This window comes from Chelonoidis abingdonii, chromosome 10, assembly GCF_003597395.2.
Source record: "Chelonoidis abingdonii isolate Lonesome George chromosome 10, CheloAbing_2.0, whole genome shotgun sequence".
NCBI classification, from domain to species: domain Eukaryota; kingdom Metazoa; phylum Chordata; order Testudines; family Testudinidae; genus Chelonoidis; species Chelonoidis abingdonii.
The window spans coordinates 29456237-29472145 of NC_133778.1; the positions used below are offsets into that span (position 1 = coordinate 29456237).

Below are 15909 nucleotides of genomic sequence, written 5' to 3' on the forward strand. Positions count from 1 at the left end.
ACTAGGAGAGTGGTGAAGTATTGGAATGGGTTACCTAGGGAGGTGGTAGAATCTCCATCTTTAGAGCTATTTAAAGTCCAGCTAGATCGCACCCTGGCTGGGATTATTTAGGGAAAATGGTCCTGCCTTTAGCAGGGGGTTGGACTAGATGTCCTCATGAGGTCCCTTCCAACCTTTTGATTCTATGATTCTATGATTCTATAATCTACTGAAGATTGTTTCTACACAGAGACTTTCATTAATCTATGCCTTCTTTCTTTCTTTCTTTCTTTTTTGCGGGGGAGGGGAGGAGTTCTAAAAATTTTCAATTGTATCCATACGTTTTCTCATCTGGATCCTATGCCCTCAAACAAATTAAAATGGAGGTTGTTCATGAAGAACAATTACAGGATTGGGCCTTTGAAAGCTATATAAAATCATACATATTAGATAGCCTCCAAAACAGTTTGAAGATCCTTGTGTAACTCTGACAATGGTGGGATTCAGAAGCTTATGCACATGGAAGAACTGGTTGAAATTTTGAAAATGGAAGGCAGCTTGGGTGAAAGTGATCATGAAATGGTAGGTTCATGATTTTAAGGAATGGTAGGAGGGAGAACAGCAAAATAAAGACAATGGATTTCAAGAAGACAGACTTTAGCAAACTCAGGGAGTTGGTAGGTAAGATCACATGGGAAGCAAGTCTAAGAGGAAAAACAACTGAAGACAGTTGGCAGTTTTTCAGAGAGAGACATTATTAAGGGCACAAGAGCAAACTATCCCACTGCATAGGAAAGATAGGAAGTATGGCAAGAGACAAATTACAAAGGATGAATATAAACAACTAACACAAGTATGAAGGGACAAAATAGAAAGTCCAAGGCACAAAACAAGATCAGACTAGCTAGAGACATAAAGGGTAACAAGAAAATATTCTACAAATATATTAGAAGCAAGAGGAAGACCAAGGACAGGGTAGGCCCATTACTCAATGAGGGGAAAAAAACAATAACAGAAAATGTGGAATTGGCAGAAGTGTTTAATGACTTCTTTGTTTTGGTTTTCACCAAGAAGGTTGATGGCAACTGGATGTCTAACATAGTGAAAATGAAGTAGGATCAGAGGCTAAAATAGGGAAAGAACAAGTTAAAAATTACTTAGATGTCTTCAAGTCACCAGGGCCTGATAAAATGCATCTTAGAATACTCAAGGAGCTGACTGAAGAGATATCAGAGCCATTAACAATTATCTCTGAGAAATTAAGGAAGATGGGAGAGATTCTAGAAGACTGGAAAAGGGAAAATATAATGCCAATCTAGAAAAAGGGAAATAAGGACAATCCGGGGATATTACAGACCAGTCAGCTTAACTTCTGTACCCGGAGAGATAATAAATGGAGCAAATAATAAAGGAATCAATTTGCAAACATTGAGAAGATAATGAGGTGATAAGTAACAGTCAGCATGGATTTGTCAAGAACAAATCATGTCAAAGCAACCTGATAGCTTTCTTTGACAGGGTAACAAGCCTTGTGGGTACGGAGAAGAGGCAAACATGGTGTATCTTGACTTTAGTAAAACTTTTATTACTGTTTCACATGACCTTCTCATTAACAAACTAGGGAAATGCAACCTAGATGGAGCTACTACAAAATGGGTGCAAAACTGATTGGAAAACCATTCCCAGAGAGTAGTTATCAGCAGTTCACTGTCATGCTGGAAGGGTATAATGAGTGGTATCCCACAGGGCTCAGTTCTGGGTCTGGTTCTGTTCAGTATCTTCCTCAGTGATTTAGATAATGGCTTACAGAGTATACTTATAAAGTTTGCAGACGATACCAAGCAGGGAGGAGTTGCAAGTGCTTTGGAGGATAGGATTAAAATTCAAAATGATCTGGACAAACTGGAGAAACAGTCTGAAGTGAATAGGATGAAATTCATTAAAGACAAAGACAAGGTACTCCATTTAGGAAGGAACAATCAGTTGCACACATACAAAATGGGGAATGACTGCCTAGGAAGGAGTACTGTGGAAAGGGATCTGAGGGGCATAATGGACCATAAGCTAAATATGAGTCAACAGTGTAACACTGTTGGAAAAAAAAAAGAAAAATAAAAAAAAGAAACATCATTCTGGGATGTATTAGCAGGAGTGTTGTAAGCAAGACATGAGAAGTAATTCTTCTGCTCTACTCTGCACTCATTAGGCCTCAACTGGAGTATTGTGTCAGGTTCTGGGCGCCACATTTCAGGAAAGATGTGGACAAATTGGAGAAAGTCCAGAGAAGAGCAACAAAAGTGATTAAAGTTTCAGAAAACATGACCTATGAGGGAAGACTGAACGAATTGGGTTTGTTTAGTCTGGAAAAGAGAAGACAGAGAGAGGATATAACAATTTTCAAGTACGTAAAAGGTTGTTATAAGGAGGAGGGAGAAAAACGTTCTTCTTAACCTTTGAGGATAGGACAAGAAGCAATGGGCTTAAATTGCAGCAAGGGAGGTTTAGGTTGAAAGCTAGGAAAAATTTCCTGTCAGAGTGGTTAGGCACTGAAATAAATTGCCTGGGGAGGTTGTGGAATCTCCATCGCTGGAGATTTTTAAGAGCAGGTTAGACAAACACCTGTCAGGGATGTTCTAGATAATACTTAGTCCTGCAATGAGTGCAGGGGACTGGACTAGATGACCTCTCAAGGTCCCTCAGAATCACAAAGTCATAGAATATCAGGGCTGGAAAGAACCTCAGGAGGTCATCTAGTCCAACCCCCTGCTCAAAGCAGGACCAATTCCAAATGAAATCATCCCAGCCAGGGCTTTGTGAAACCTGACCTTAAAAACCTCTAAGGAAGGAGATTCCACCACCTCTCTAGGTAACCCATTCCAGTGCTTCACAACCCTCCTAGTGAAAAAGTTTTTCCTAATATCCAACCTAAACCTCTCCCACTTCTAGTTCTATGACTCTATGGTATCAGGTAGTTGCTTATCAATACACCAGTTAATCATGGACAGCATTTTACTGAAATCATGCACAGAAATCTTACTATAAATATATATTTGTAAGATTTAGTGTTTGATCTTGAACAAGTATTTGCCTAGGACAGGGATGCAGCAGACTGATCCATTTGGAGATTTAAGCCCTTTGCTGGTACATTCCCCTAGACTGTAAGAAACATCCTTTTTCCATCTGATTTCTCCCTTGAACCAACATAAAGGGCCTGATCTTGCAGTCCAATATATAAAATTCCTATTGAATGCACTGAGGGTTACATGAAAATATAGCTGAGGCCTAACAGTGAGCAAGCTTGATTATGGAGTGGATCACTTGATGGTATTTTAAGGATGGAGAGAATTAGAAACTCTAAAATGTCTTTTAAAAAAAAACAACTTTTCAATGCCAGGGCATTATCTTGAGAGACTTCTGTACTGAGTATATTTTTCTGGCTGCATCTTTCTGTGCATTTAAAATAGTATGTCTAATAACACATAGCTTATCACAGCATTATCTGAAAAATGTGTGAATTGGGTACAAAACTGTACATTTCATACATCATTCCTGATTTAAAAAGGGTCACACTTGTGTTAACATAATAAATTCAAAAGTAGCCATGCTGTAATGTTTCTGTTTGGGAACATGAATTGATACAATAACAGCAGAGGTGATCTCCCTATGATTGCCTAAGTCAAAACCTAGTAGCGCCTGCATTATTTGGGCAGAGTGAAAATGATTGTTAAGAATTTCATTCCAATACATCTCGGTAATGCTACTAATTGTTCTTAAAAATGCTTTTCCAAGGAAAACCTACATGTCAAATGTTGATATTCAATTATTCTTGCTCTCTCTCTCTTTCTTTCTTTTTTGTTTAAGGCGCCACCTCTTCAATCTTTACTCTGGAAAATTCCAATTTACTTCAATGTGTATTTTGTTTTAGGGCAGGAGTAGTCAATAATTTTTTGTCAAGGTCCAAATTTCTAGGTCAAGTCTTCTAGTAAAGACCCAGACTCCAGAGAAAACAATACAAAAAATAACAATAATGACAATATAAGTAAATAAAAAGATTTCAGGCTCTATTGGCTACCCCTGCTTAAGACTTCTCTTTACATACACCAGTGCAGCTGTGCTGCTAAAGCACTTTAGGCCAGGTCTACACTACAAACTTGTATCAGTATAATTATGTTGCTCAAGGGTGTGAAAAATCCACCTCTCCCGTCAGTGTAGGAGAGTCTTCATTTAAGTGCTGCAGCTGGGCCGATGCAGCATTTCAAGTGTGCCTGCCCTTTGAGAAGATTCCACTACGCCAATGGGGAGTTTCTCACATTGGCATAGTTAATCCACTTCTCTTGTTGCCATAGCACTGTCTACACCAGAGGTTAGGGCAATATATCCTCATCACTCAGGGGTGTGGATTTTTCACATCCAACTGACATAGTTATACCAATATAAGTCCATAGTGTAGACTGGGTCTTAATAAAGGTTGTAGGATTTGTTAGTTCCGTTCATTCATCCTGAAGCGCTGCACACAATGAAAATAACTGGAATTCAGCCAAGTGCTAAGCTGAGCACACCAATCACTCATTTCTTACAGGAAAACTGGTGCAGCAGGGCACCTTGATCTTCAACCTCAGGTTAGATGTGATTCTCAATAATGAGTCATAAGTCTAAACAAGTTTTAGTTGTCTTGCACTGACAGGCAACAGGATTTTTTATAACCTGATTAGAGGTTATCAATCACCACATATGGGTAGCTGAAACTAAATTAAACTGTTGATAAATAATTTAGAATGAATAAGGTCCAAACAATTTGCCAAATGAAGGTATTATACATGAAGGCACTGAACTTTATGCTACTATTGGTAGTTTTCTTTCCTAGCAAGACAGTCTTCAAAACATTTGGGCAGAAGAGTAGAAGATCTGGTAGTATATACTGTGATAGGGCAAGGCCAGATGGCTAAAGTAAAGTACTGAGAAACAGGTATGTTAGCCCCAGGCTAAACAAATCGCTAGGACCCTGGTAACCAAATGGCAGTTGCTCCAGGTTAATCAAGGCACCTGGAGCCAATTAAAATATTTCTAGAAGGCAGTAGAGATAGCTACTTTAATTAGAACACCTGCAGCCAATCAAGGCAGGCAAATCAGGGCACCTGGGTTTAAAAAGGAGCTCCCCCGCCCCATCGGCGGAGGAGCCAGAGGAGACGAGTGTGTGAGAGGAGCTTGAGAAAGCAAGGAGCTGAGAGTGCGGAGTTACTGCTGGAGGCTTGGGAGGAAGCCTTATCGACACAGGGAGGTTTGTGGTGGGATAAAGAGGTGTTGGAAGAGCTGGGGAAGTAGCCGGGTTGTAGCTGTTGCGCTGTTACAGGAGGCACTAGTAGACAGCTTGATCCACAGGGCCCTGGGCTGGAACCTGGAGTAGAGGGCAGGCCTGGGTTCCTCCCAACTCCTGATCAGACACAGGAGGAGCTGACCCAGACTGTGGGTTCCACAAGAGGGGAAGATCACTGAGGTGAACAAATCTGCCAATAAGCACAGGACCCACCAAGGTAGAGGAGGAACTTTGTCACAATATACAATACAGAAGTATTTATATATTGAGGTTAGTAAAAGTCACAGCTTTTGACATGTTGTAAATGTCCACAGTCATTTATTGAGATATATATAATATAACATGATACACATTGGTTTTATCTATATTTATAAAGGCTTCCCTACCTTTAGTTTTCTAACAGCATCTCTCACAACTTCTGTACCTTTGGGCTGCTCCACTTCTGTACTGCCAAGAAACTGAAAATATTGTAATTTGTGAGAAAGATGTTATATGCTGAAAGGCACAATTTACTGATTAACTTTGTAAATAATATTTTGGAAATACAATTTTTTCAGTACTTGATTTTGTTGTCTAATGATGGATCTTAATATACTTATTTTTAATCAAAGGAAATGAAGGCAACAGAAATTAAACTCCTAATTAGAGTGAAAACATCAAAGTTCTTTGAAACCCATTTTACTTGGTTTGGATTCACAGAAATCCTTGGATTTCTGGTCAAGGTACTTTCCCTCTGTAGAACATAATTTGACTCTTTTCCCCTGCCATTGCCATAAGGGAAATGTCATGCCTTTTGGGAAAGAATGGAACAGTGCAAGTATTTTAGAAGCTCCAGTGAATGTTTCCAAGATATAAATTCAGCACGTGCTACCAGTTTGAACTGGTTGCTTCACAAGCATGGTGAAGGATAATTAAAGGACTGATTCCACTCTCACTGTGGAATACATTGACTTCATTGGAATAGATTCTGACTTACACTGGCAAAAGTAACACTCAAACAATTTACACAATAATAGAATATTACTAATTTAGCTCTATATTTTGACAAGATCCTGTTTTAACAAAAAACAAGTATGCACATCAAAATGTGCAGTGAGGCTCAATTATTTAAAGATACCTCTCCTAGCTTCGAGATTTGAATGCCAAAAGCACCTTTCTTAAGATATTTGCATGCTTATTGCTTGGCTTCCAAAACTTTGCATGTGCAAGATGCAGTGGAGATGCTCAGATTGCATTTGTGGGCTTAAATCAAGCAATTATATGCCTAGCTACCTGATTTCTACATTAAATTACAGGGTTTTTGCACCCATGTCTGAGGGTTTGCCTATGCACAATTCTGTTGGAAAAGAAGAACACAAAAACTTAAGATGATGATTTAGACATGTAAGTTTTGGGGACTCTGGAAAATTTAAGAATAGTAATCAGTGAAATACATATACACACATACTCTAAATATGAAAAAAAGCAGGTTTCTTTGTGCAATATTTGATTTTCATTCAGCTGCACCAGCGTACATAATGCACAGAGAGGTGCATGAATTGTAAATTTACAAGTGACTTCAAAGCAATTCACAAGTTGCTCATGTTACAGCAGTTTTCCAATATTCTTCTAATTCCCTAAGGCGTAAGATAAGAATTTCATTAAATTTCTTGCTACAGTACAGCATGGGGGTGGTATTGAGTGTAATACTCTCAATGCGGGTGGTATTGAATGTTGTGTGTGTGTGTGGAGGTGGCATGAATAAATGGCTGTGCAGGTGTGAGCACATGAGAATTTCTCCCATGGGTACCTCTTAATACTTTTATATGGTTGCACCCAACATGTCCAAAAGAGTTATCAGCTTAAGGAGCCCACCACCTCTCAATACAAGTTTAAAGCCCAACAAAATTACTATCAAATTTGTCTCTTGTTGTGTATCCACACATACACATGTACACGTACATTGGAGCAGTATGGATCTGGAAATCCTCACTACAGCAGTTAAAAAATCCATGCTACAGGTACTGTTGATTTACATGGATTTCAAATGACAGCTTGTACTTGGACATCCACAATGAACAGTCCCCAAAGTAGAAATAAACTTTTTTTAATTTTAATATTTCTCAGGTTTATTCTGACTGAGTACTTGGGGGTGGGGAGCAAAGGGAGGGGGCCAGACATCTAAAATAGAAAGATAAAGTATTGCAAGCATAGGCTTACATGATTATAGGACAAACCCATTCAAAACATATGTAAATATAGATTATGCAAAATCTTCCAAAAACAAATCAACAATGAAGACAATGCATTTCCCATAAATTATATGGACATATTTTGTCAGTTACATCAACATTTATGGAAGATAAATTAACTAATCAGAATTCTTCCAATCATTTGTAACACAGTGCCTCATGGATTAATATTAGTTTTGACATCTAGCATCACTACAACAGGTTTTATTAGAGTCAACAATTTTATACTGCATGTGGAATCCAAGATTATACATAATAAAGTATGCAGCATAGGAAAAGATAATGGGATACATTTCATTCTAAAAACGTAATGGAAGTTTGTAGCATAAATGTCAATATTATTCATACAATATCTGAGTTCATGGGCTAATGTCATTATTTAAGTTGTCTGTGTCTGTATCCACTGACTGCAGCTGTTTCATTCAGGTATGTTCTTATTTTTCTAATAATGTTAGTAATTGACTATTACATGTTTGTCATGTCTCACCCGTGACCTCTGTAAATTGTCTCCTTTGGTCTTCGGGTAAAACATAAGTGTAAAGCTACAAACTTTGCACAGTTTAACAATGAACAAAAACATATTTTATGTTTTGGAGTATTTATATTATAATTAGAGCTGGTCAATCTGCAAAAAATTATATATTTTTGATTTTTTCCTCATTAAAACTGAATTTTCAACCAAAAACCATGTCAAAACTCAAAATTCTGAAATTTTTGATCAGTTCTAATTAAAAAAAAATCTGACTCTATAACCATTTAGAGGTGCATACAGCTCGTCTATGTAACTACATATTTCCTATCACTGTTGCCCTCATCCTCTCTTTTCAATTGCTTCCTTCTGTTTATTTTGCCCAATTGTTGAGCTTTGTCAAATATTAGGTGCCAATCCTGCAAACACGTACATTCATGTTTAATTTCAAGACCATCAGGAGTCCTATTGGTTTCAATGGATCTATTCATGATAGTAAAGTACATGTAAGCAGGGGCGGCTCTTGGCACCAGCAAAGCAAGCACCTGCTTGGGGTAGCCCATTTGCAGGGGCGGCAGGGGAGCTGAGAACCAACAGGGGGCTCTGGGAGCTGTAGTTCCTTGGTTAGCTCCCTGCCTATAGAGCCAGCCCTGGAGCAGGGAAAGAACTACTTTTCTCAGCATTCCCTTGGCCACTACCAACTGGAAAGGAAGGAGGGGGACCTCATGGGGCAGGGTGGAGAGTGGTAGGGAGACCATACTTTAACATTCAAAAAACAGGACACTCCAGGGGGAGGGACGCCCCACCCTGCCACCATCCAGTCCCTCCGACTGCCCCCCACTGAAGCCAAGCGCTGGGGCGGCAGGGGGGGGAGAGCCCAGGGCTGGGGCAGCAGGGGGGTGCGGGAGGGAGCCCAGGGCTGGGATGGGGGACAGCCAAAATTTTTTTTTTGCTTGGGGCGGCAAAAAACCTAGAGCTGGCCCTGATGTAAGTGTTTGCAGGTTTAGGGTTTTCAATTATAACCTCTTTGGCACAGAGATTAGTGTTTGTGTTGCCCTAGCACAATGGGTCCCCAGTCATGGTTAGCACTTCTGGGCACCATTGAAATAAACAAATGAGATTGTTCACTTACTCACTTTACAGCATGGATTGACTTTGGAGAAAATACAGGTATTTATTTGATCACATTTCCTAATGATATTTGCAACTGATAAAATAGTTATTCATGTAACAGATTTGTCCTTCTGTTTTTTTAAAAACATTCCAAACAAAAAGGCACACAGTATAACAGTTATGTGACTATATTTCGCTTTGTCAAATATTTCAAGTGCAAGTCTAGAGCTAAAGTGAACATTCAGTAATGCTGTGTAAAGTTTTCATGTGTATATTTTAAGAAGCTCGACTTTCAAAACTGATGAATTTTAATACTTTGTACAAACAAACTATTGTAAAGTTGATTTATTTTTATACAAAATGTTATATAATTGAATTGTTGTTTGCCTTTGTTCCAAACATTTATTTTCTCCACAGATGAATCAAAAGCTGTGCTTTTAACCATGGGACTCATTCTGAGCTGACTTGCACCTATATCTATCAGGAATCCAGTCAATGAATCCTGAGTGAGTGAGACAAGTCAAGTCAGACTCCATAATAAAGACTTGTATATTTAAAACATTGGACATGGTCTTACTCTCTTTGACATTTTATAATATTGTTTATTATTTTGCTACTGTTAGTTACTAATCTATTTTATAGGCACTATTGACCCATTATTACATCACAGATACTGCATTTTATTGATATACAACTATGTATTTAACTCATCAGAGATTACCCTTCTGGATATTATTTGTATTGTGGTAGGACCTCGATGTCTCAATTAGGGACCAGGGCCCCATTTGTGCCAGACATTGTATAAACACACAGCACAAACACAGTCCCTGCCCCAAAGAGTTTACAATCAAAGGTTATTAGAAGGAGCAAATTTACCTGCCCTGCCCTCAGAAAGGTAACAAACCTGGCCCAGCTGGGAAGAATTAATGCATGCCAGTTAGTACATTATAGGCCTGATCCCATAACACTGAAGTCAATGGAAGTTTTATCACTGACTTCAATAGGAGGAAGATCAAGCCCAACAAGAAAAACTTGGCCCAGAGGGCAGTGTCAGGCAAGGAGCTAGAAAACAGCCCCCTCCCCTCAGGGTGGGAAACATTTGTCCTCCAGAACTTGATTGAAAACAGTTACATTTGAGACTTTTGTTTTTGATTCAGCTTAAGCAAGGTGCATTCAGGGCCAACCGAAGTTCCATTGAAGCTAACGGGAGCCTTTGTAACTGCACTTTGGCTGACTGTCCAGTTGCATTTTTATTTATTTCCATAAAAAGAGGCCTCTTAACATTTGCTTTTTTTGTTGTTTAAATGAAACAAAACCAAGTATGTTTAAACTCTGTCTAAATTTGGAATCCTTTTTATCTGACCAGCTTATCATATGCTAGCATGTTAAGTAGACACATATTAATAAAGAAATAATAATGTCTAGAGCTCTTGCAATATTTTGTCTATTGTCCATAACGGCTAACTTCACCAATCTCTTCTTTTACTGAGGTAATACTTCTCCTCCCGACACTATATTTTAGATTTAATTATACATTCTACTTCTTTAAAACATTTTTACACTAAAAAACTATCTTTCAGAATGGAAAAAAAAAGATTTCAAAATATAAGATCCTGAAAAACAATTTTCAGTAATTAACTATTGATCACTTAAAAAAAGATGATGGTACATTAACGATAAATCTGACTGGTAAACTAGTTTTAGATGCATTTTAGGACATTAAAACTTTAAATTCCACTCTCCCAGTAGAGAGCAGTGCAGGATATTTTACTGATGTAATAAGAAGATCTGTTTTCTTTTGTTACCACATTCCTAGTTTAAAAAACCCCAAGCTTTTAATCTTTCTCAACGACAATTTCGTTGTGGCTTTGAAATCACTGAATGCTGAAAGTTCTCATTTATCTGAATTTAAAGGTAGAAATAGAAAAAATAAAGTACCCATCAAATTAACAAAGAAAGGAAGAAAGCAATGTAAATTTCACTAGAAACCCACTGCCAAAATCTGATAAATTAGCTCTTTAAAATAGCAGAATTTGGAAAGATGTTGATTTACTGCTTAAAGTAAGACTAAATATACCCATATCTCACAACACTACAATAATGAAGGTATGTTATGAAAAACAAAACAGTTACAGGTGGACAGAAATGGAGTGTTTCATAAGGGTAAGAATTGCAAATGAAACAAACAGGTCTTCTGAATTCATGCTGAAAATAGTTAGATGAATATATTTCTAACTTGCTAATCATTATTCAAGCTTTTGCAACATTAGTGTAGACTTGGGGGGGTGGGGTGTCTTGTCTCCTAGGATGAGATATGGATGCATTTTTTTAAAATACTTTTGGCTCTTGTGCCATTCCCCCTTACGATTCTACTACAATCAGTTCCAGAGCTGAGATAGTCTGCCTGATCTCCCTCTTAGTGAAAACCTTTGTCAGAGTGTGGGTGTGCATACGGGAGTCCTAGCAGGGCCACACCTTGGAAAAGAATTGACAGGCAAGACTTTTCTCTAAGTGCAGCTGCCATTATTACGGGGGCTGTTAATGTGGACACAGAGCCTGTATAGCAGTGTCCTTCGCAGGAAGTGAATAAATATTGGAAAAAAATAGTCTGAATAAATATTAATTTCCCAGAAAGGAACCTAATTGGGGCCAGGAGCTCTCTGACTGGAAGCACATTTAAGAAACTGCTCAATACTTCGTGGACACTACTGGAATCCCTGAAAGACACTGAGAGCAGCAGCTTGTAGTCTCTGGCCACTGCCTGAAAACCCTCTGAGACTGTTTTCTAAGACTGTGGGAATAGGGACCTTCTTTGCTGTTCTATGAGATTTGTATCATAAATCAAATACAGTCCAGACTGTAATAGGCTGTGAAAGTGATCTTTTTTAGTAAATGGAAAGGATGGTAAATATCTTATTCTGGTCAGGAGAAACCAGACTGCAGAACGATTTTGAGAAGATGATGAAGCCACGAATCTTTGCATGTCTCCTCCTGCCTGACTGACAGGTGAGGAAGGATATTAGAGGAGGTGCTTATGCCTTGGGAAAGAGCATTTTGTGCATGAGGGATTTTTCAGGAACTATTTGTAAAGAAGAAAGGAAAGCATGGTTATTGTTACAAAAGATAAAACCGAAATGAAAAACAACTAGGTGATAAATCAGTAAAATGAAGCCAGAGTTGAAGGCATTTAAGAGAAAATATTTAGGATAAGTGAAAAACAGGGAAAGGAAACTGTATTTGGTGAACTACTAAAATAGTGAAAAAAATTGGAAGAAATAGGGCTATAAATCAGATTTTTAGTTACTTAACAAGAAAAGGAATTGTCTTGTTCACTGAGAAAGCTGAAGATATTGTGGCAAATTCTAAATTAATCCAAGGGACAGGGCTGGCTGCAGGCCACAGCGTGCCAAGCGCGTGCTTCGGGCGGCATGCCGTGGGGGGCACTCTGCTGGTTGCTGGGAGGGCGGCAGACTGCTCCAATGGACCTCCTGCAGGCGTGCCTGCGGAGGGTCCGCTGGTCCCGCTGCTCCAGTGGAGCATCTGCAGGCATGCCTGCGGGAGGTCCACCGGAGCCGCGGGACCGGCGAGCGGCAGAGTGCCCCCCGCGGCGTGCCGCCGTGCTTGGGGCGGCGAAATTGCTAGAGCCGGCCCTGCCAAGGGACTATAAACTAGTTTAATTTGCACTTTTTCCTAGGGATCTAAAGGTGCTGTAATGATTTAGGTATATCTACACAAGTTGAAATCGCTCTTCCAGTTGCAGTACAGAGATTCCCTGAGCCAGCTTGCTTGAGTACTAGTGACAGCACAGCTGTGACAGCATGGACTGCAGTGTGGACTAGCCGAGGAAGTACCGATACTTGTACAGCCTATGCTGAAGCTTGTGCTGCTGCAACTTCACTGCTATTTATACTCAAGCTAGCTCTCATCAAACTACTGCAACTATGTGTATACAAGCTGGGAATCACACCCTTAGCTTGTAGTGTTGACGTAGCCTAAGGAAGTCTAAACTGGTGTAACTTACATATCAATGGGCCAGATGATATAGGAGGGAAACGAACCAAAGAGAAGGCATAGGTTAAAATAGGCCACCTCAGCACAATAGAATAGGAATGTGGGAAATAGACCAGCTCCTGCTTTAATTTATGCCTTCTTAGCCCCTTCAGTTCATAGTTTCTTTTGCTACACCTCTCTTCTGACCTCTCCCGCCTGGCCAAATTCAGAGATTATGGGAAAAGAAGTGTAGGTTACAAATTTGCATATTGCTAAGTGGATATGGAGGTAAGAGAGGCTGAGTATGACTGAATCTAATTTGGCGTAGTTTAAAAGCCAAGGAGACCAGAAGAATGTGTGAATTATACCATCTTAGATTCCTTTTGATTTAGCACTGAGTTTGACCCACTGTTGCTGGGCACACCTCTAGGCTTGAAAGAGAGAAAAAGGGCAAGAATCTAGATTCTAGAGTATAAATTTGTATTAGCTGACTCAGCTCCATTTGTAAGCAAAATTTGTCTCCAAAATTCCCCTAAACTTTGTAAGTAATCAAAACTCATGTTATCATGTTTATCAGTGAAAGAAAACTGCAGGGATATGTAAAAAAAGCAATTAACATGATGTATTTTTTAAAAAAATCAGATAATGGTGTAACCATCAGACTGTAAATAGGAGTAAGAATAACAAATCCCAAAGAAATTATAACATTGAAAGATACTGCCCACATCTCTGCAAGGAAGATAAGAGCAGATTAGACCCAACAGAGGGAAGCATTACTTCCTGCAAAGGACAAAGCTTATCTTGACAGAACTCTCACTACAGAAGATGTTGTTAATTAAAAACAAAACAAAACAAAACATACACTACAGTGCTATAGATCTGAACAGCATTTTACAGACACTTTTTAAAAAAAGTTGAGATTTAAGGTCACATAGTCTGTTACCCCCACACCAAGCCAACAATCAGAATTAGATCAAAGTATTACAGCTCTCAGGAGACTAAACTATCATGTGCCACAAGCACAAAACAAGAGGGACAGAGGTGCACCAATGTCCAAGGCCCCTCCAATGGCAGTGACATGGAATTAATGTAGTAAGATGTAACCAGATGATCATGTCCTGAAGATCTTACACTCCAAACCTGAATCCTGAAAACCCATAAAGTCAGATTGTGACTCAGACCATGAGTCTGTGGCCTGGTCCACACTACGCCGTTAAATCGATTTTAACGGCGTTAAATCGATTTAACGCTGTACCCGTCCACACTACAGTGCTCTTAAAATCAATTTAAAGGGCTCTTTAAATCGATTTCTGTACTCCTACAAAACGAGAGAAGTAACGCTGAAATTGATAGTATTACTTCGGTAGCAGAACGCTGGTATCCATCTCTGCTTATCATGCAAAAGCAATGAATGCTGCTGTGTAGCGCTGGAGTATCGCCTCTGTCCGCGGCAAAGGCCAGTTCACATATGGTGACTGTAAAAAAAAAAGCCGAACGGGCTCCATGGTTGCCGTGCTATGGCGTCTGCCAGGGCAATCCAGGGAAAAAGTGGCGCGAAAAGGATTGTCTGCTGTTGTTTCCGGAGGAAGGAATGATGATGACATTTACCCAGAAGCGACCCGCGACAATGATTCACCAGAATTCCAAGGGCAGGGGAGACTGCCGGGAACTATGGATACGCTATGGAATAGCTACCCAACAATGCAACGCTAGAAATCGACGCTACACTTATGAACCATTGGAAGTGATCAGTGCTGTCTCACGACAGCTCGCTCAGCAAGTGCTCTGCACGATTACTCCGCGAATTGAGACGCTAAGTACAGCCCACAGTCTGAGTTCTGAAGACACTGGTGTGGTCTGTACGTCTCCACCCATATGACTTCTGACTGCTCTGAGCAGATGGGAAGCAAGTCTGTTTTAATATCATTGAGACGCGGGAGGCCTCTGATATGCGGAGAGAGTGATGTACAGTTTATAAAACAACGCGGAAAGACAAACTCCACACTATGACTACTTCCTCTCGAGAGTGGCGTATAAGATCTGAACAGCATTTACAGACCTTTTAAAAAAAGTTGAGATTTAAGGTCACATGTCTGTTAACCCCACACCAAGCCAACATCAGAATTAGATTCAAGTATTACAGCTCTCAAGACTAAACTATCATGTGCACAGCACAAACAAGAGGACAGAGGTGCACCAATGTCCAAGGCCCCTCCATGGCAGTAATGAATTAATGTAGTAAGATGTAACCAGTGATCATGTCCTGAAGATCTTACACTCCAACCTGATCCTGAAAACCCAAAAAATATATTAAATTATATTTTAAAAGTCAGTTGTGACTCGTACCACATGGTCTGTGGCCTGGTCACCATACCGCCTAAATCGATTTTTACGGCGTTAAAATCGATTTAACGCCGTACCCTTCCACACTACAGTTGCTCTTTAAAATCAATTTAAAGGGCTCTTTAAATCGATTCTGTACTCCACAAAACGAGAGAAGTAACGCTGACAATTGATTTAGTATTCTTCGGAATACTGTTGTGTGTACGGAAATCGACATTATTGGCCTCTGGAGGTATCCCTCAGTGGCACCACTGACCGCTCGGGACACAATCTGAAACTCGGACGCAGGCCAGGTAAACAGGAAAAGCCCCGCAAACTTTTGATTATATTTCCTGTTTGCCTAGCATGAGTCTATCAGCCAGGTGTCCGATGCAGTTCCCAAATCCAAAAGAGCTCCAGCATGGACCTATGGGAGATAGTGGATCTTGATGCTGTATGGGAGACAAATCTGTTCTATCAGAGCTCCATTA

At 39.7% G+C, this 15909-nt stretch overlaps 1 protein-coding gene across 3 annotated transcripts in view; it reads right to left on the minus strand.

The window, feature by feature from the left end:
- The window catches only part of GULP1 (GULP PTB domain containing engulfment adaptor 1), a 217202-nt gene that overhangs the window by 78206 nt on the left and 123087 nt on the right, over positions 1-15909 (minus strand). For all 3 annotated transcript variants that reach the window (XM_075070066.1, XM_032802591.2, XM_075070065.1), the window contains exon 4: positions 5680-5751. In XM_075070066.1, coding sequence (XP_074926167.1) covers positions 5680-5751 — 72 coding nt within the window. The remainder of the gene's footprint in view (positions 1-5679; positions 5752-15909) is intronic.